Source organism: Cloeon dipterum, chromosome 1 (genome assembly GCF_949628265.1).
Source record: "Cloeon dipterum chromosome 1, ieCloDipt1.1, whole genome shotgun sequence".
In the NCBI taxonomy this organism is placed as follows: Eukaryota; Metazoa; Arthropoda; class Insecta; order Ephemeroptera; family Baetidae; genus Cloeon; species Cloeon dipterum.
This window is the reverse complement of record NC_088786.1, coordinates 39,033,435-39,053,902: the sequence shown is the minus strand read 5'-3', so window position 1 is coordinate 39,053,902 and position 20,468 is coordinate 39,033,435. Positions and strand designations below refer to the sequence as shown.

The following is a 20,468-nucleotide window of genomic DNA, read 5'->3' as shown; positions in this document are numbered from 1 at the left end:
GCACCTTGCTTTGGCGCGCAAAACGTTTAAATCTTTTTGTTCCTACTGCGCATGCGTCCCCCCTGTGAAGTCACAGCCATGCTTCGTGCTGGGAGACCAGGCGACGGCAGAGACATCTGCGCATACTCAGCAAAAACTCCCTTCCAAACTCCCTGCATGCTCTTGGCCAATGAGGTGGCGAGATTGAGTCACGTGACTGCTGGAAATGCGTCTGTTTCACTTTATGAATATGCGCAGATGTCACTACTGTTGCTGGCTCCAGGGAAACAGACGCAGTTCTAGCAGTCACGTGACCCAATCCCGCCATCTCATTGGCTAAGAGGCGCCACGCGGGTTTCTTGCTTCTCCCTCCTCTTGTAATACCCCCACTCTGAGAGTGCGTGCCAAGGCTTGGAGGAAGTGGAGGGGAGAAGCCAAGAGAGATGCGCCAATGAGATGGCGGGATTGAGTCACGTGACTGCTGGAACTGCGTTCACCGCTCTTGCTGGGTAGAAGCAGATGTCTCTGCTGTCGCCTGCTCTCTCAGCTGCCCGAAACATGGCTGTGACGTCAGAGGGGGACGCATTCGACCAAAAGATTCAAACGTTTTGCGCGCCAAAGGAACGTGCGATTCGCTTTAAGCCTCTGTTCGCGCGTCACAAAACGGTTTTTGACGGGAAAAAAATATTTCCCACCTATTTTGACCCTCAGGAATCGATTGGAACATTCAAAAATGTGGTTTCAGTGGTTCCTTAATTAAAAATAATTTAATTTCTCGTTTTTGTCAGCGTGCAAAACAGCTGGTTCTTATAAATTTTTATTTCTATTCAACTACCCCTAGTCTAATTTCTATTTAGCCCCTCTTCACGAACTTCCGTCAATTCATAATCCCCTGCCTTTAAAAAATTAGCCCTCTGCGAGGAGTGAAAAGTGCACAATGAGCTGTCATTAAATCTGTTGCACATGAAAGAATGTCTTTGCCTTTGCGGCTTTGCAGCGGAGAGACACAGCAGCACAAACGGCGCCTAATGAGCGCTGCAAACATAAATCTGGGGCTTTGCATGCTCCATGAATTCTTATATGTAGCAGGAAAGACAGCGAGCGGCACAATCAAATCGAATCAACGGCCTGATTTGTTACGGGGGCGCTTTGTATGTATAAAAAGGCAGTCGGCCGTGCAGTGCACGCCGCTCCTCCTGCGCCGCGCCGCGCCGGGTGTATCAACAAAATCAAGCAGCATGACAAACAAAGCCGACCCAACAATTTGAATCAAGTTATAAATTTTTTGCCTCCGACCACCAGCATAAATTCGGGTCTATTTCCGCACGAATCGATTCCTCTGCCCGCACGAAACTATGGAGATGGACATAAAATACAAAGGGATAAAAAGGAAGAAATGATTTACTTTATTCGAGCAAAAGAAATTAATTTCTTTCAGGGTGAAAAAAATTATAAAAATTTAATTGTGAGAAGATGAAAAATTGTCCTTTTGAGTCTTGAAAGTTTTTTTATTTTTTTCAAAAATTGCAGATTTTCGAAAGGGGTGTGTGTTTGGCCTGATTAAAATTCAGCAGTTGATAGTAGCGTCAAAAACTGCATAAATTCAGAAAGCTGATTAAATTTCCAGTGTTTTTCCTATTGAGCAAATTTTTCTAAGATTTACCATTTTCTCACAAAATTCGTCTGAAAATTTCAACTGGCCGTTAGAGAACCTTTAAATTTTTTATGGAAAATCGAAATAAACAAAATTAATTTAATTTATTTAACGATTTTGCAGAGAAATTCCGTATAAGTTCAAAACAATTTATTTTCTCGAAAATTAGGAGCAGATTAGACCGTTGCAACAAAAAAATCCACGAACCCTTTACATTCTCTTTTTACTTTTACGACTTTCCTCTTGCTACTGCTGTGCGCGTTCGTGACACAAAAAGAAGAGCACTCACTGCTTTCTCCTGGCCGCCCAAAGTATTTCTCTTGCAAAGTTCAGGCACGTCCAACCCGCTGGCCCTGTCGTTTTCGGCGGAAAAAAAGTTTGTTTGCCGGTCATTATCCAAATTGCGTCATTTTACAAGACAAACACACAATCAGCCAAGCTGAGACTCGGCCAGCTGGTCCGCCGCGCCGGCCGACTTTATTTTCTTTTCCTCTGCTCCGCTGCTGGCACGCGGCAAAGGGCATAAAACACACACGCTGCCGCTCGCAGACCAAGGCGAACACACAACCAATGCGAGAAATGAAAGCGTAAAATATTCATGCAACTGCGAATCGCGAATCGGCTCGCATCCCCAGATACCAAAGGAAAAATGCTCAAAAACACGATCTGTGTTCGTTTCCCGCCAGTCAGAAGTCCAAATGGCGTAGAAATTAATTGTTATTTGAATATTCGCCCATTTTGGAGCTGCGCAGTAAACCTGTGCGCATCTTAAGCATGCGCAGTAGGTTCAGATCGCTTCCTCATCTCACAGGGAGACCAAATCTCATCACTGCGCATGCGTGAACCAAATTAAAACCTTCTGCGCAGTCGAAATTCCCACCAGGGGTCCAGATTGCGATCTTTATCGGTTCCCGCCGGTCAGAAGTCAATATGGCGTCGATATAATTGAGGCCAATCAGGAGATAGTCCAGCGGCCAATCAGAAGTGTCCAAAAAGGGGCGTGCCGACCTAATAATTTTATTCCCGCGTATTTTGTAACATTTCCATTGGCCTGACGTGCCATCTAACGGTCGATTCTCCATCTACTGGGTTACAATTTTCCCGCCGTACTCTACGAGACGCCATGTCTGCGCGTCACGTGAATCTAGCCCCCGTTGGAAAATTTAGAGTAATTTTTTACCCAGTGAATTGAATTCCCCAACTGTGCTTTTTACTCGATCAAAATAAATAAAAAATGAATTTTCTCCTTGTGTGCAATTTTCCGGCGAGGCTGGAGAGGCTTTTTCCTGATATTTTAGGCGCTGTTCGCTCGTTTTGGTGATTGATTGTTTTATAACCGGCGCGACGGGGTAATCTGGCATTAATCACGCGGCGACCTCACCCGCCAGACAATGCGCGCCGACGTGTTTTCAATAAATTCCATCAATTCTGGTTCGCCTGCCGATCAGCCTCCCTGCGCGCTTCATCAGCTTTTGTTTTGCACCCGCGCGCGCCATCCACTTGTACATTTTGTCGCTCGACAAGGGTTTATGCAAAATTTAACCACTGTGTTCACTACAATTTGATTAAATATCCACTGAAACCACATTTCCGTGCATTCCAATCGATTCCTAAGGGTCGAAATAATTTTTCAGGTCACAAAACATTTTGACGTGCAAGCAGAGGCGCAAAGCAAAACGCACGTTACTCTGGCGCGCAAAACATTTGAATCTTTTGGTCACCCCTCTGACGTCACAGCCATGACGCGTAGTTGAGAGAGCTGTGACGTCAGAGGGAGACGCATGCGCAGTAGCGATAAAGATTCAAACGTTTTGCGCGCCAAAGCAACGTGTGAATTGCTTTCCGCCTCTACTCGAACGCCACAAAACGTTTTTCAACCAGAAAAATAATTTATTCCCCCTATTTCGACCCTCAGGAATCGATTGATAGACACGAAAATGCGGTTTAGTGGATAATTAACTGCAGAATCATAATTAAATATATTTTACGGGTTGCCTTTCAATGAAAAAGTTTGGATTTGCCAATTATTTTATTCAACAGAGCATTTTAAGTGTAATTTTGAACAAACCAAAAGCCAAAAGATGCTCTCACTCAAATGATTTATACTGGCCGCTGCTCACAAAATGGATAAGCTACTCCCGGTTTATCAGCATTCACATTAAAATAGGTATCAGCGAATGTGTCCTCCGCGACGAAAGTGATCAAATAGCCAGTAGGATATTTTTCGATTTCAGGGTACCATTTCCACATTGTGTAGTTAAAAAACACTCTAGACGTGCACCAGCGAAAGCCTTCCATGTCAGTTGTTCCCTTCCTACTCGCTGAAGTCCAAATACTCGCTGGTCTTTGCAATCCTCCTGTATTCCAGAAGAAAATATAAAAAGAAATCAACACAAGGATAAAACAAATATATACCTAGAGAAGAATTAATAACGCATTCCAGTTCCCTTTTCGTTTGAAAGGAAACGAGGTTAAGTCCGTATAAACAACACCAAGACGAACCCTCCCGATATGAGGCCTATTTTACTCGAGATATTAATTTATCAAGAACTTTTGGTAATAATTTTACTTTATTCATTCCCAAGAGATAGCGTTGGCCGCAAATGTCCATAACCTTGCCGTCCGCATCTATTCAAACAACAGCTTTAATTTAATTTTTTTACAAGAAAATTTAATATGTACTTCCATTGTTGGTGACAAAAGCGTTCCTCCAGTATGGCTTGTGTTAAGACAATCATATTGAGCATGTTCATTTATTTATTTTTAAACTTACGTCAACTTCACATTCATAATCCGTTATACACTGGCCCAATTTCGGTTTAAGGGGTGTTTTCTCCTGAAAACCAAATATTCTAATCAAGAGAACTATAAATTATAATGTTTTTAACAGCCGTGTCGTTGAGCTCCACGGTTTTAATCACGTTTGCCACCAAGTCTGGTGCTTTTTCCTGTCCACATTGGAACACGCTGGCAATCATGTCGCACTCGTTCATGCCCCCTGCGTTTGTTTTGAAATTTTTAGATCAGATTCAAAGACATTTTCGCGTTTAACTAATATTGGAGCACTCGTCAACCGCTTTCAGATTTTCCATCAGCTTCTCGTTATCATTCTGAGACAAGATCTCAGCCAATTTAATCAGTTGCCCGTCCACAATTCGGCCGTTGACCATCTTAAAAATTTAGAATTGAGTCTAATCTTTGTAGTGCATTCATTTTACCAATCCTCCAGCCTCGCCGACACATTTTAAGAAACACTTTTATGAGTTGAATTTAAATATTTGACTAAATTACTTGATAATTCATACTTTTATCCTTCTACTGAAAGATGTGCTGTTGAAAATTCTATCTTGCTCAGCTTTATGTTACAACAGAATGTTATAATTTAATTTGTAAAGAATTAAATCTTAATCTAAACCAATTGACACGTTGAAGTTGGCGGCACACTCGTCCTTAATCGTCTCTCCTGCACTTGTTGCATTGCTCGTGTCCCTAGTCTAAATAAAGAAATTTAAAAACAATCCCTAGGTTCCGTAAAAAACAATACTTCACAAATAAATCGCAAGCTTTGCGTGCAATCTGCAGTCATGAGAGTGGTGTTGGTGGTTCTGACGTCTGCAACTACGCAGTAATTTCCAGCTCGTGGCTCTCCAGGGGCCCACAATGCATTTCTAACCAGTTTGTTCTCGGCACACCAGCCGAATGCTCCAGGACAACCGTTGTCCGTGCCTGATGTCCAGTATTTCGCCGATAAGGTTGCATTGTCTTTTCCTGTTTATATTTTTTATTAGAGGAATATTTCTTTTAAAGCCAAAATCAATACCTGCTATGACCTGAGAAAGGGTAGAGTATTTGTAATCTGCGTCAAGACTCAAAAGCTTCATTCCGATGGCGCAACAGGTTTCCTTCGCGTCATTCCACTATTTGGAGAATTTTATTAATTAGTTTGAAACACATCCAGATTATACGACCGTTTTGCTCTGATTGCCGAACAAGAAAATCCGATAATTCTTGCTCTTCCAAACTCCGTATTGCGTTGGTCCTGATTTAAATTATTATTTAATTCACGAAGACAAACCATAAATCAACAAACTATCAAGGTATTTGGTTATGTTATCCGGCGCGGTTACATACAAAGCTTCCTTTCATAGTTGAGGAATTAAAAATCGAAATCGAAATCTATTGAATAATTTTATACTTTTTTGATGCAACTACTGTCCGGACAGACCGGTTTGAAGCATTTCGGGGGTGGTGTGGTTGGACCCTGACAAAATTATTAATATTTAGTCGAAAATTCACCAGGTGCATAAACCCTAAGTGTTCGAAGCCGCCAACAGATGGCGCCGACGTAGACTTTCGATTTTAAGGCACTTCCGCTCCGATTTCATACTCAATCTAGCTACTGTGCATTCTTCAATTAATTTGCTTTTTTTTGACGTGCTGAAAACCAAAATTGGTTCAGTCAATCGCCGTAGAATCGTGAATATTTTTTGAAATAAAAAAATATTTTCCAACGTTTCTACGGCGAATGGCTGAACCAATTTTGGTTTTCAGCACGTCAAAAAAAAGAAAATTAATTAAAAAAAAGCAAAATAGCTAGATTGAGTCTGAAATCGCAGCGGAAATACCTTAAAACCGCTTATAACAAAATTTTTAAGAAAGTCTGTGGTTGCGCCATCTGTTGGCGGCTTCGATAACTAAGGGTTTATGCAACTGGTCAATTAAATTAAACCCAACCTTGCAAGAAAAAATAAACGTATCACCGCAATTTTTGATGGTCAGCCCGGTCACATTCATCTTTCGCGGGATGGACAAATGGATGCAGTTGCCAGAAGTCGCATTTTCTGGAAAGCCGCTGGCCCACATCGCGTCGAGGTTTGCGTAGGGGCTTCCAGTCTCGTAAAAAGCCCATTTAAACACGTCATTGACCAACACTTGACGAGCGGCCGTCTAATAGTTGTAGTTGTACTGCCATACTTCCTCTGCGCTTGACGTCAGAAATGGCAATACAGTTTGAAATTTTCATTTCCATACCTTTGACGAGTCTATCCAGGCAGTTAAACTGCTCGATGGTCTCGAAAGCGATCGGTTTCATTCCAATGCTGCAGCATCTTCTTACATTTTCTCTCCAAATGACCTAGGAAATTTGATTTGAATTTAATTGTCACACTCTCTGGATTATTATTGTTTAAATACGATGGATTTTCCAAATAAATACAGTTCTCCGCAGATTTCCCTCCAACTTCCGTAATATTGAGCATCTGAATAAAAATTTTAAGATTTAGCAAGAAAAATAGATTTGTTAATTACCTTCGAGATATCCATCTTTATCAAAGAGAGAGGAATTCTTTACACATTGTATAGTTGAAAAGTTGAAAGGAACGAACTACGTGGGAACAAATTAATTTCTATTTTTCTAGGGGAATTAAACTGTCTTACAGGCCGAGGAATCCTTGTTGTAGTCTTTTTAGTAGTGGCTGGTTTTGTGGTTGTCTTCGTAGTGGTTTGTGTTGTAGTAATCTTCTTAGTTGTTGAAGTAAGAGCCTGCTGTTTTGTAGTTAGCTTTTGAGCTGTTGAAGTTGCACGTTGTTTTGTGGTTGTTTTTAAAGTTGTTAAAACGGAAATGGGTGGTTTCGTGGTCACTTTCACAGCAGTTTGTGTCGCAGTTATCTTCTTAGTTGTTTGAGCTGTTTGTTTCTTGGTTGTTGAAGCAGTCCCAGAGGGTTTGGTGGTTGTTTTCATAGGGCTTTGTGTCGCAGTTATCTTCGTAGTTGCCTGTTTTGAAGTTCCGCCTTGTTTCGTGGTTGTTGAAGTTGTAGCAGATGGTTTTGTGGTTGTAATACCATTCAGGATTGTAATCGTGGTGTCTGGAGGAGAGTTCCTGGAGTCGGTGATTGTTGAGACTGTTATTGAATTGGCTGAGGTTGATTCCGTCCAAATTGGCGAATTCATTGAGTCTGAGGAGGAATCAGAGCTGGTGGAATCCGAGTAAAATGTGGTTGATATAGTTTGTGCGTCTTTAAGGGATTGTTCAGAAGCAGCAAAGTTTGAAGAAACTCCTTCACTAGAAGATTGGTCACTCGAAAAACCCGTTGACTGATTACAAAAGATTTATAATTAAATATTAAAATGACTTCATTAATTACTGTTAGCGTCTGGGAATTCTGGGAATCAGAAGTTGTGGAATTCACGTTTTCCATGCTTCCTGTCACCGTCAAGGAGTCCGTACTTCCATCTGCGATGCCGTTTCTGACAGATTCCGAGCTTGTTACGGTTGAAAATGTTGCAGACTTGCCCGTAGTCGGTGACATCAAGGTGTTATTCATTTTTTTTCGGTGGCAATTTGACACAGGAGCTCTTTCCGCAACATTTGATGATGTAATTCCGATTGCCTTTTGATTTAAATTTTAAAATACGTAATATTCACACAGAATTTTTAAACCTTTGGACTTTGACAGTTTAACTTGCTATTTAAAGTAAAGAATAGGTGTTAGTAATTATATAAATCCTTTGTAATATGATTAATTTTTTGGATTTTAATACCTTTGCGGTGCAGGGAGCAAGCAGAATAATTGTCAGCGTGACGAGGCAAGCGAAACTTGCCGTCCATCGCGGCTGCATTTCAAAACCGCACAGGATACAGACACAGTCTAGCAAAGTTTTACGCTGTTTGTCAGTTTCGCCTGTTCATTAATTGCTAGATGGGGAAATTTTATGACTGCGCCATCACTTCCTTTTGCTGCTAATGAGAACGCTATAATATTCTCTCGTTGCTTCATTCATGCAATAATAACAATCAAAGTTTTTAGTTTTCAGAATTTGTTAATTGAATGATTTTAAATTGAGAAACAATTGATTTATATTTACAGAACGGTAATTATTTTATTGTAAAATTTGCATCCATTTTAATAATTGTAGGCCACTAAAAAGAGTGCGCCAAACAGGATGCGGCAAGTGCCTGACGTGAGAGCTGAAAGTGGTCATAAAAATGTTCATTTTTCCAAGAGTGCCATGGAAGCTGTGATTGATTGCCTTTTCCATTTCCTTTCGTCTGCATTTATGCTGAATTTTATAAAATTTTAATTGAAATTAATCTGTTACGTAATTTAAAAATTTATTTTATATCTCTTTAAATAATTAAATTGACCAGTTGCATAAACCCTTAGTTATCAAAGCCGCCAACAGATGGCGCAACCACAGACTTTCTTAAAAATTTTGTTTTAAAAGCGGTTTTAAGGCATTTCCGCTGCGATTTCAGACTCAATCTAGCTATTTTGCTTTTTTTAATTGATTTGCTTTTATTTTTGACGTGCTGAAAACCAAAATCGGTTCAGCTATTCGCTGTAGAGACGTTGGAAAATATTTTTTTATTTCAAAAAATAGTTTTTCACGATTCTACGGCGATTGGCTGAACCGATTTTGGTTTTCAGCACGTCAAAAAATAGCAAATTAATTGAAGAATGCACAGTAGCTAGATTGAGTCTGAAATCGCAGCGGAAGTGCCTTAAAATCGAAAGTCTACGGTGGCGCCATCTGTTGGTGGCTTCGAACACTTAGGGTTTATGCAACTGGTGAATTTCAATTTTTTGCTAATTTTGAGTCATTCTTGGCAATTTTGGATCCGATTTAAGAAAATTTTAACCTATTTTCCTAAACCTTGAAGGTGACTCTTGGGGTTGAAGGCTTTAAAGTGGATCGATACAGGGCGAAAATTGAAATTAACTTTTAAAATTTTAAAAAATAGGACCTTCCTATTGTAAACATTTCAAATTTTCTTAAAAATTTGCAGCTTTTGACCACATTTTCTTGGAAAATTTCGATTCCTCTCCTTGTAAGGAGACAGCGCTAACTCTGGAGACACTTTTCTAAAAAATTTGCGCTCAATTGAGACGAAATTAGCGATTTTCCCGCCACTTACTCTCCTTTTTATTAAGTAAGCACAAACTTTGCGAGAAAAAAGCCATCGATTGAGTAAATTTGCGCGTGTGGCGGTGCTGCTGATTAAATGGGATTGACCGGCGAAAAGGCGAAAAGGAGTAATTCGGTGATTCGGTGGGCGGACGTCTAAACGATTTATTTTAAGTCCCCTCTGGAGATGCCTTGGCTGCAGCCAGCGCACCCAAGGTATAAAAGGCATAATAAATTTTGTTGACCTCACTTTTATGGAAAGCACTTTGTTCGGTTAAAAAGGCAACACAAAAAGCACGCGCCTGCACTCTCGCTGCGAGGCGGAAAATGACGGGGCGAAATAAAAAATAAGAGCGCAGCCTTGTCACCGAGTGCTCTCTGCCATTAATGCGCGTGCATCATTTAGAGCAAATCGCGTCGCGCAAAACAAAAAGAGCAGAGAGAAAGAGAGAGAGGTGCGCAGGCCTCCTCGATTAGACGACCGTCTGCACGAGTTTGGCAATTTTTAAAGTTGATAGAGCCGTTTTGTTTGCTCTAGATAGAAAAAAAATATGATTTTTCTTATTGAAAACTGGATTAGTTTGAAAGTTTACGCTAATTTCGCCGTTAAATCCGTCCCATCAATGCCTTTCGGTGCAAAATGAATGGAAATGAAGTGAAAAGCACCATCCGGCTTATAGGTGAATTAATAAAAAAATCAGAAGAAAAGGGACTTTTTGTGCATAATTTAGGGACTTTTCATACGGGCCCCGCTTTTGGATTCGTTCAACGCAGAATTTTATCAAGAGTCCAAAAAATATTGGTTTTTGACTGTGCGACCCATAGGAGCCGAGTTATTAATTTTTTAATGTGATAAAACGTGTTATGGACATTACAAACTTTTGTTTTCGGGGCCCAGGCGGGGCCCAATGGGCCAAACGATCCCGATTTGGGCACCAATCGATGCCCCTTAACAAAGCTCGTTCAACCATGTGCAGTTTTTCAAAATCAGACCATTTTTCGAATTACTACGATTTTTTGAATGTCCGAATTTTCGGAAAAGCTCAAATTTTATAATAATTCAACGGATTGATGGATTTTAAGTCACAAGGTCTTAAACGAAAGGTCTCGCCAAGCCCTATCACCTGGATTACCCTGACGACCTTTTTCAGGGTACCCTACCCTGAAATCGGTCCCGGGGCCAGTTTTCGGGATTTTTCCAACGCCGCCGATCTTTTTCCCACTCGCTGACTGTTTCTCAGAGACAACCCGTCAAAAATTTGTGTTGAACTCTCAGCAGGGAAAGGATTATTTTTTAATATAACTTTGGGTTTTTAAATTAAATTAATTTTAAATCCTGTGACTTACTAAAAAAAAAATAAAACCACCGATTCAACAGATTTATCAGTGCTCCTTTCTCTATTCTTTCAAGAGGCGCCGATGAAAAATTAAAAAGCAAGGCGGAAAGTGTCGGAGAGGTGGCGCCCTCGAGCCCCTGCACACATAAAATCTTCTTTCTCTCTCGGTCTCGGCCGGCTCTCTCTCTCTCTCTCTCTCTTCTCATAACTGCAAAGTGGCTGCGCTGGCAGCGTTCGCTCGCTCGCCCGCCGCCCGACAATTTCCAGCCCGCGTGGACCGTGCTGCTCTCGAATTAAATTATCTGCTCTGCCGGCGCAACATTCGGCTTTACAACATCCAAGAGTTTCCTTGTAAATTTCGCCCCTCCGTCAATTTGGTAGTCTGCGCGCCGGCTACCAGATGACACCGGCGATCCATCGGCCGGAAAATTGCTTTTCTTCTCTTCTCCCGCCGCAGCTTCCGATGCGAACACGATTTAAAATTTAATAAATTTATTTTTTGGCTCATTCGAACTTTTTTGTTCGTCCGGAGAGGTAAATCCTCATTGCCGCGCGCGCGACCTACAAAACGCGCATAAATCTGGCGGCCTCGTAAATTACGCGCCGATATGTTTCCATTTGCCCGCGCCACGCAGCGACTAATTCACATTTTCAGCGGAGACGTCGCCAGCCAATTCATTCGTGAGCAAAAGAGCTCCAACGGCGGCAATAAATTATTTTAAAAAAAATGTCAAATGAGCAATTTAAAAATATTTCTTGTGTTTAGAATTTTTGCTCAATAATATTAAAATTTAATAAACAATTTTTCAGGGATGATTCTCGAATAAATTAGCTTAATTTTGGGTATTTTGATTTTTCCCGAAAATAATTTAGAGGTTTTCTAACGGCCAGTTGAAATTTTCAGACGAATTTTGTGCGAAAATAGTAAATTCGAGAAAAATTTGCTCAATAGGAAAAAAACTGGAAATTTAATCAGCTTTCTGAATTTAGTCAGTTTTTGACGCTACTTAAAACTGCTGAATTTTAATCAGGCCAAACACACACCCCTTTGGAAAATCTGCAATTTTTGAAAAATTAAAAATAACTTTCAAGACTCAAAAGAAATATTTTTACCATCTCTCAATTTAATTTTCATAATTTTTCTCTCCCCGGAAGCAATTAATTTCCTTTGTTAAAAGATCGGCAGCGTTGGAAAAATCCCGAAAAGTGGCCCCGGGACCGATTTCAGGGTGGGGTACCCTGAAAAAGGTCGTCAGGGTAAATCAGGGGATAGGGCTCGGTGAGACCTTTCGTTTAAGACATTGTGACTTAAAATCCATCAATCTGTTGAATTACTATAAATTTTGAGCTTTTCCGAAAATTCGGACATTCAAAAAATCGTAGTAATTCGAAAAATGGTTCGATTTTGAAAAACTGAACACGGTTCAACGCGTTTCATTAAGGAGCATCGATTGGTGCCAAAATTGGTATCGTTTGGCCCATTGGGCTCCGCCTGGGCCCTGAAAACAAAAGTTTGTAATGTCCATAACACGTTTTTTCACATTAAAATATTAATAGCTCGGCTCCTATGGGTCGCACAGTCAAAAACCAATATTTTTTGGACTCTTGGTAAAATTCTGCGTTGAACGAACCCAAAATCGGGGCCCATATGAAAAGCCTCCAAAATATGCACAAAAAGTCCCTTTTCTTCTGATTTTTTTATTAATTCACCTATGAGCCGGATGGTATTTTTCACTTCATTTCCCTTCATTTTGCACCGAAAGGCATTGATGGGACGGATTTAACGGCGAAATTAGCGTAAACTTTCAAACTAATCCAGTTTCCAGTAAGAAAAATCATTTTTTCTTCTATCTAGAGCAAACAAAAACGGCTCTACTACCAGTATAATTTGAAAAATTGAATTTTAGGGCAGTTTTTTTTATAAGCCACAAGGATATTTAACATTTCGTTTGGAAATCAGAAATATTTGCAATAAAATATTACATCATTTCGAAGGCTGCGAACTTGATTGGCACGGCTCCAAAATGAGCAAATCCGAGAGCTTTGCTGACGATATCGCGTCGAAATATGGCAGTACTGGCGTAATAGTGGCTAATTTCGGTGGCGCGCCCCTCGCGGATATATGCATTGTTGCCGGGCGGGCGCGGGCACATGATTAACGACGGATTATCATTGTGCGGCGTATCGTGAATGAAATGTGCTGCAGCCAGCGCCCCCAGCCGCACTCGATTTGGATTTTTTGCCCCCCACGCGCACACGAAAGACGGAAAACGGGCGGGCGGGCGCCCTCTTCCTGAAACCGAGAAAGCTTTCAGTCTGTGATGGAGGTTTTTTACTCGGAGTAAACTGAAGGGAAAAACAAGTCGTGCGCTTGACCTGGTAACTGGCGCGATTAGCAAATCAATCGCTCTCCCCTCTCACAATCAGGAGCGATTTTTTTCTTGTTTTGAAGTTTTATCGGATTTTCACCAAGGGCCGGGTTGCGATCTGAGTTTATTCCCGCCGATCAGAATCCAATATGGAGGCTTTCAAGGAGCTTAAAATAACTTTTTAATAGTTGTTTGAATATAAGCCCATTTTGAAGCTGCGCAGTAAACTTGTGCGCGTCTTAAGCATGCGCAGTATGTTCAGATCGCTTCTTCATCTCATAAAGAGGCTGAAACTCACTACTGCGCATGCGTGAATCAAATTAAAACCTTCTGCGCAGCCGTAATTCCCACCGGGGTCCGGATTGCGATCTTTGTTGGTTTCCCGCCTCTCAGAAGTCAAAATGGCGTCGAAATAATGGAGGCCAATCAAGAGACAGTCCAGCCGCCAATCAGAAGCGTTGAAAAAGGGGCGTGCCGACCTAATAAATTCATTCCCGCTCATTTTGTTCCATTTCCAATTTCATTTTACGTTTTTAATTTTCCCGCTGTTCTCCACCAGCCGCCATATCTGCGCCCGGTGATGACATTGCAACTGATATTCTTTCCCTTTTGATGAAATTTGTATCAGACCGCAGCTCTGATTGAAGTTGCAGGAGCGAAAAGAAAGAAGTGTGTCATTGTGGCAGGGGAATGGGAGCGGGCGCAGCGACTCGTGAAATCGGTGCAAGCGTCCCGCCAGCCCCTGCATCATACAGCTACAGCTTTCAGCGTCGCAAACAACAACAACAGATGCATTATCGTAATAATTCGGATGCGCTGCACTCGCGGGAGAGGCCGACATGCGCCGCCACGGGACTGCACTCTCTCATCGGCGAATTTCCGTCGACGACCGCCATCATGGATATACAGAAACGTTGCTTAGATTGTTGACATTGATTAAATCGGGGAAATCGTCTTTTTTTACGTGATTTATCAATGATTTTTATATTCCAATCGATTCCTGAGGGTCGAATTAGATGGGGTTAATTATTTTCAGGTGGAAAAACATTTTGTTACGTGCGGGAAGGAAAACGCACGTTGCTTTGGCGCGCAAAACGTTTGAATCTTTTGGTCGCTTCTGCGCATGCGGCACCCCTCTGACGTCACACATCACAGTTCTCTCTGGCTGTGACGTCAGAGGGGCGAAGCATGCGCAATGCAATTAAAAAATTCAAACGTTTTGCGCGCCAAAGCAACGTGCGTTTTGCTTTGCGCCTCTGCTAGCACGTCACAAAACGTTTTTCAACCAGGAAAATTATTCACTCCCCCTATTTCGACCCTCAGGAATCGATTGGAATTAAAAAAAAATGTGCTTCCAGTGGTCTTTACATTTTTTTCTCTATGAAAGTCCGAATTTAACCAATTATTTCTCGTTTAAACGGACAAATGTCGCAATCAGTGGCGTATAATAAAACGGCGTGTGTCATTTTGTCAACCCAGTGGTGGGCCCCTGCGGGTGTAATGCAACGCGTCGGGCCGTCGTGTCCGCCAAGTTGCCTCTGAGCCTCCAGGGGCCCCGGCCAACCGGCCAATTGGCATTTCAATTGCTGCCAAAAGGGCTAATTTCACTCTCGGTAATAACTCAGTCAGCCGCCGCCGCCGCCACCGCGTGTGTGTTGTTGTTCCGTCCACCCTCCACCCACCCGCCGCGGCTGGCACCCGTTCAAAAAATGTTTTGCACCCCGACGCGTCTATATTTTATAAAGATAAATTTTATTTTATTTTATTTAAATATTTTCCTGCTAATTTTATTTTTGCAATTTAATTTAAATTCAGAATGTTATCGAAATTTATTTAAATTAAATTATTTTAGGGTTTGACAATCCAAATTTGTGGAACTTTTAGGTCAAAATCTGCTTACAAGTGACCATTTGATAAATTATATAAATTTATTTTCGTTAAATAGCTATAAAAAGAAGTGTAACTCGCAGGAAATTTAAAATATTTGTGGGGGAGGAAGCTGGAGGCGTGGTCCCTGTTTAAAAATCGTTTGGCGACTGTCGAATTATCAACTTTTTATTCATTTTCAATTAAAATAGTCGATTTTGGAGAGGAAATGGACGATAAATCTGATTTTAGAGGGGTCAAAATTTTATTTGAATGAATTTTTCAGGTTCTTAAACCCACCAGATGCCAAACAAAATTTAAATAGAAGGCCAAACAACGTGCTAAGCTTGATATTTTTAGCAAATTCTGGATTGTTAATTATTTTTTATTTTCTTTAATGGAAATGATTCAAATTTAAAAGGGTTGATACTGCAAAATCCTTTGAAATTCTTGTTGAAAAATAAAAAAAGCATAAAAAACCCGCCAGGGACATGATCTCAGGTCGGGGTACCCTGAAAAAGGTCGTCAGGGTATTGCCCATTAAAGGTGATCCAAATACCTATCTGACGAGGGGTCGTGATCGATGATAGGACGAGTGGCCGAATTTAAATAAAAATAAAAGCATTTCCAGCTGTGCAGTGCACTTTCTCGGATCGGAGGCGAAAAAACAGAAAAATTTAATTTTAATTTTTCTATGGGCTCGAAAAATCCCAAAATCGGTTTGCGGACGCGCGTTGGTCCTCCGCGTAAGGTGAAACAGGTGGAAACCCATTATCGGTCCGCGTTTGGGAAAAATCGCCAGTTGTCTCCTTCCTTGAAATCCTATTTAATTTCACAAAAAAGAGTTTCCCTAAAAGGTTTCACAGGCTGTTGGACAGATTTTGACGAGAGGAAACGAAATCTGCCGAGAAAATGTGGTCAAGCCGTGGAAATTTTGGAGAAAATTCGAAAAATTCGAATTTTAACCGAGCAAATTGTAAAACAAATTTTTCTTGCCTCTAAAAATATAAATAATTTTCAATTTTCACCTTGTATCAATCCACTTTAAATTTAATTAACAATTACAAATATTTTTTCAACGACTTTTATTCGTGCGAAATATTTTGCATGATTTTCATCAGTTGAAATCTCCGGTAACGTTGCGAGCGAGTGTGTATATTAACACGGCGTGCGTGTGTGTGTTTATGTTTGCAGAAAGTCGGCGTGGAGGTGCCGTACCCGGGCATCGACAACACGCAGTTCTCGGGGCCGTTCCCGCCGCCCAGATCGCTGATCCGGCAGCACAAATACTACCAGTGGGTCAGCTTCTTCTTGTTCTTTCAGGTAAGTGCTGTGCTGTGCTGTGCTTCCCTCCTCGCGGTTAGCACCGGTGGCGGAGGGTGGTCGGCGTGGCGTGCACCCCTCGCTCCCACCCGCGCGGCTTTGTCGGGCGGGAGGGCGGGTGGGCGCGCGGCGCCCTCTTCAGTCAGTTATATCATTGATCTCTATGCGGCAACACGCAATACACTGCTGCTGAAGTGACGTCACCGTCACCGTGACGTAACTACATCAAAACCCCCTCTCTATTTTTACTCATGCACACTCACACACACACAACACACACACACCCCCGACGCGCAAGCAGGGTGGAATGTATATATTTGCTGCTCATCTGCAGTTTCCGCCGAGCGCTGTGTGCATAAAACGTAAACGCGCCTTTTTTTGTCACGAATAATCGATACCTATTTACGCATTTCGGAAACGCTTATCGCGAAATGGGAAATTTACAAGAAAAGGAAACTCGATCGTGTGTATCTTAATATTTTTTATAAATTGGTGAAAAAGCCAGGCAGTTCAATTTTATTATTTTTCTTTTAAATTGTGAGGAAATGGATTTTTTCATTTACTTGCTTTGGATTTTAAAATTAAATTCGTTTAATGTAGTATAAAAATGGTTTTGTAAATAAAATTAGTCAATTACTGCTAATTTTCCAGACCTGCGGGATGGGGTGAATTCTTATTTTTAAGGCAAAAAGGAAATTTTCTAACAACGAGAGAATCTGTGGCTAATTTTTAAAAAATGCTGGACTCACCTGTAGGACACTAAAACAAATTCTATTAAATTTTTAAAATATTTTTTAGTTTTTATAAATGGTTTTCTAATTTAAATCAAGTTTTGCAAACAAAATTCAACGGATATCGTTTCCTTAGATAAAATTCAGGCTGTACTGTGAGCAGGAAAATCATTTTTTGCCTTTTTAAATTGAGACTGTGATCCTAAACCACAGTTTAAATTAAAAAATAAGTTTACCAAGTTGAAGCAGCTCGTTTTTAGTGCAAAAATAATTTTTTTTAAACGGTGACAGAGAAAAAAATCATTTAATTTGTTAAGTGGTGCATCGGAAAACCTTTTTTCCTTTTTAAGAAGATTTCTTCTGCGTTTCTCTGTTAAAATAAACCACTAGAAAGGTGCAAATCTTGCGGGAATATAGAAATGCAGGCTTGGTTCCCCAGACAATTTAAAAAAAGAAGGCGTGGCACGTGCCTCATAACGCGGGAAAAGTATAGAAGCTGACTTCTTTTAAGATTTTCAGTTACGAAATTGATTTAAGCTATCGATTTACTGGTCGTTCTTTGGTTCCCCCACCTAAAAATTCGATTTTTTCTGTAAACAGACTGTCTAATGAAAGGGAAAATTGGCTTTGAAAAGGATTTATTTGGATGAAAGGGGCGTGGCAGATTTGAAAAACCGCGGGGAATTTGGGCAAAATTCGCGGGAATTCAGAAATGGGTTTTTTGTTTCTATGAAAATTAAAAAGAGGCGTGGCACGTCCCTAAATGCGCGGGAAATTTTTAAAAATTAAGTTTTTTAAGATTTTGATTTAAAAACAATTATTTAACTATCGATTGACCGGTCATTGGTCGATCTTTGGCACCCCTCCCCTCAAAATTATTTCTATATAAATACAAAAAGTGTCTAAAGAAAGGGGAAATTGGTTTGAAAATGGTTTTCGTTGAAATAAAGGGGCATGGCAAGTTTAAAATACCGCGGGAAATCGATAACTCACGGAAATTTAGAAATGGAGTTCGATTCCATAGACAATTGAAAAAAGAAGGCGTGGCACGTGCCTAAAAGCGCGGGAAAGTTGTAAAACTTGACTTCTAAAAACCCCAAAACTCGTTTTTGTTTATAAGCAATGTCTAATGGCAGGGGAAATTGGGTTGAAAAATGTTTAAATTTAAAGAAAGGGGCGTGGCATATTTCACAAATCAGTTTCAAATGTAAAAAATGGGCTGTTGTTGATTTTTCTAAAGCTAAAGAACTTCATTTACATACCTGTGGAGATTTCCCTGCTAATAAATTAAAATTAGGAGTCAGTTCCGAGTTGCGAGGAGCGAGGAGATTTTTAATTAGGCCCCGGCAGATTCGCGCGAGATAAACAGCTCTTTTTCGGCGTGTGTGAATGTGAGTGCGTCGGCGGGGTTGGTTCGTTCGTTCGTCTCGGTGGGTGAATAATTAAAACGCACGCGAAGTAGGTCGCAGGTCAGACCACGAGAGCGTCACCTTATCGGCCGGTTTTATTATTACGAGGGGCGGCCGGGGGTGGCGGAGGAGGGCGGATTAATGGTCTTTTGATTACAGCCACATTAGAGAGAGAGCGAGAGAGGCTGCGCTGGGGCCGCTCTCTCTCTCTCTCTCTCTCTCTGGCGCTTTGTGCCGATGAAAGCGAGCGCAGCCAGCACCGATCTTTTTTGGTCTTTTCCCATTCTTATCCATCAATCTTGCCCAATTTATGATCACGCGCGCCCGCGCGCGAGAACGCTGCACACATCCGGCGGCGGCAGCGGAGGCGGCGGGGGGCGGCCCTCGACTGATTTTTTATTAATAATTTTAGGCCAAAGTGCTGGAAATAATATTAACCGAGATCGATGGCGGGTTGAGTGAAAGAAAATACATAATATTATCAATTCTAATGGTGCAAATCGATAAATCAAAAGCCACCCGCGCGTCCATGAGTGGCTTCTTCTTCTTCTTTCTGGCCAATGAATATAGTGATTCTGCTTTTTCGGCCGCGCGGCCGACCCGGCGCCAAATTTATCGCCGACATTTGCCAGGACGGCAGAAAAAGCGGCCGGCTGACACATTTTTTCCCTCCTCCGCCCGCCCACCCGCCCCCAACAGAATAATATCCTGCCACCCAGATTGTTGAGGCTGCACCTTGTTTTGTGAGCAACAAAGGTAAGTGATTTATTTCAGCTCTTATTTCCCGCCGAATCGCATTTTTAAAGAACGACGATTTTCCTTGTGATGTTATTTCTGGGAGAGTAAGAAAAGTAATCATTTAAATCGAAAACTGGTAGACTTAAAATGATTTCTGCGCAGGATATTAAAAATGGCGTCTTCTAGGGCCTAGCCAATCATCGAAAGGATGCGTATTTTCTTACTTTCTTCTATTTATAAAAATTAAATATGATTCATTGGTTGATTTTGTGTTTATTAAACACAGAAAATCACAATTAAAATCTGAAATAGATTTAAAAACCACTTAAACATTTAAAGGAAAATGGCGTCATCTAGTGACAACCATAAAAACTGAGAAATTTAGGTAGAATTTCGGAAAAATTCTGAATTTTTTATAAAACGATATCAATTTTATCCATTTAATAAAGACTTGAACTTCTCAACATTACGAAAAAGCTTTTAAAAATGGCGTCTTCTAGCGTGCAGACAGGAAAATTCGGAAAAAAGGCAAAAAACAAATAGGCTTCGTTAATTTGTCATGAAAATACCTTCAGCAGAATGAATATTTTTGTTGTTATTTCTTTACAAACAGCTGATTAGCCCGGTAATTGGCGGATAAACCTAATGGAAATAGAACAAAACACGCGGGAATTAAATTATAAGGTCGGCACGCCCCTTTTTCGACGCTTCTGATTGACCGCTGGACCGTCTCCTGATTTTCCTCCATTATTTCGACGCCATATTGAATTCTGGCCAGCAAAGAACCAACACAGATCGCAAACCGGGCCCCGGTGGGAATTTCGGCTGCGCAGAAGGTTTTAATTTGGTTCACGCATGCGCAGTAATGAGTTTCAGCCTCCCTGTCAGTTGAAGAAGCGATTTGAACATACTGCGCATGCTTAAGATGCGCACAAGTTTACTGCGCAGCTTCAAAATGGACGAATATTCAAACAATTTTAAAATTCGACGCCATTTTGATTATTGACACAGATCGCATCCCTTCACTCTAATCTAGAAACTGAAACGTTTATCTTTTCTATTTAATAAACAAGATAATAAATCTCATCCCTTTGCTGCCTCTGATTTATGCAAATCTAATCAGCGTGCCGCAGAGCCCCCTTTTCCCCGTTTGCACC

General features: G+C 41.0%; 2 protein-coding genes across 7 annotated transcripts in view; one reads left to right on the top strand and one right to left on the bottom strand.

Moving 5' to 3' along the window:
- Positions 1-20,468, top strand: part of shakB (shaking B) — a 139,086-nt gene that overhangs the window by 26,366 nt on the left and 92,252 nt on the right. For all 6 annotated transcript variants that reach the window (XM_065476868.1, XM_065476865.1, XM_065476869.1 and 3 more), the window contains one exon: positions 16,305-16,433. In XM_065476868.1, coding sequence (XP_065332940.1) covers positions 16,305-16,433 — 129 coding nt within the window. The remainder of the gene's footprint in view (positions 1-16,304; positions 16,434-20,468) is intronic.
- Positions 3,650-8,254, bottom strand: LOC135944810 (uncharacterized). The gene is made up of 23 exons (XM_065492030.1): positions 8,174-8,254; positions 8,073-8,097; positions 7,777-8,022; positions 7,070-7,726; positions 6,941-7,016; positions 6,827-6,891; positions 6,665-6,767; positions 6,368-6,612; positions 5,829-5,894; positions 5,724-5,772; positions 5,602-5,672; positions 5,454-5,550; positions 5,178-5,401; positions 5,049-5,127; positions 4,939-4,988; positions 4,852-4,887; positions 4,686-4,803; positions 4,522-4,631; positions 4,407-4,469; positions 4,316-4,352; positions 4,203-4,261; positions 4,049-4,151; positions 3,650-3,990 (listed from the first exon to the last, which is right to left on the bottom strand). The coding sequence occupies exons 8-23, from the start codon at positions 6,494-6,496 to the stop codon at positions 3,734-3,736; spliced, it is 1,548 nt and encodes a 515-aa protein (XP_065348102.1). The 5' UTR covers positions 6,497-6,612; positions 6,665-6,767; positions 6,827-6,891; positions 6,941-7,016; positions 7,070-7,726; positions 7,777-8,022; positions 8,073-8,097; positions 8,174-8,254; the 3' UTR covers positions 3,650-3,733.

Excerpts from the sequence above, each read along its gene's own strand:
- LOC135944810 (XM_065492030.1), bottom strand. The coding sequence starts at position 6,496 with ATGTGGGCCAGCGGCTTTCCAGAAAATGCGACTTCTGGCAACTGCATC. Across the intron at positions 5,673-5,723 it reads CATAACCAAATACCTTGATA|GACCAACGCAATACGGAGTT; the intron begins GTTTGTTGATTT and ends AATTTAAATCAG. Across the intron at positions 4,632-4,685 it reads TGACGAGTGCTCCAATATTA|GGGGCATGAACGAGTGCGAC; the intron begins GTTAAACGCGAA and ends AAACAAACGCAG.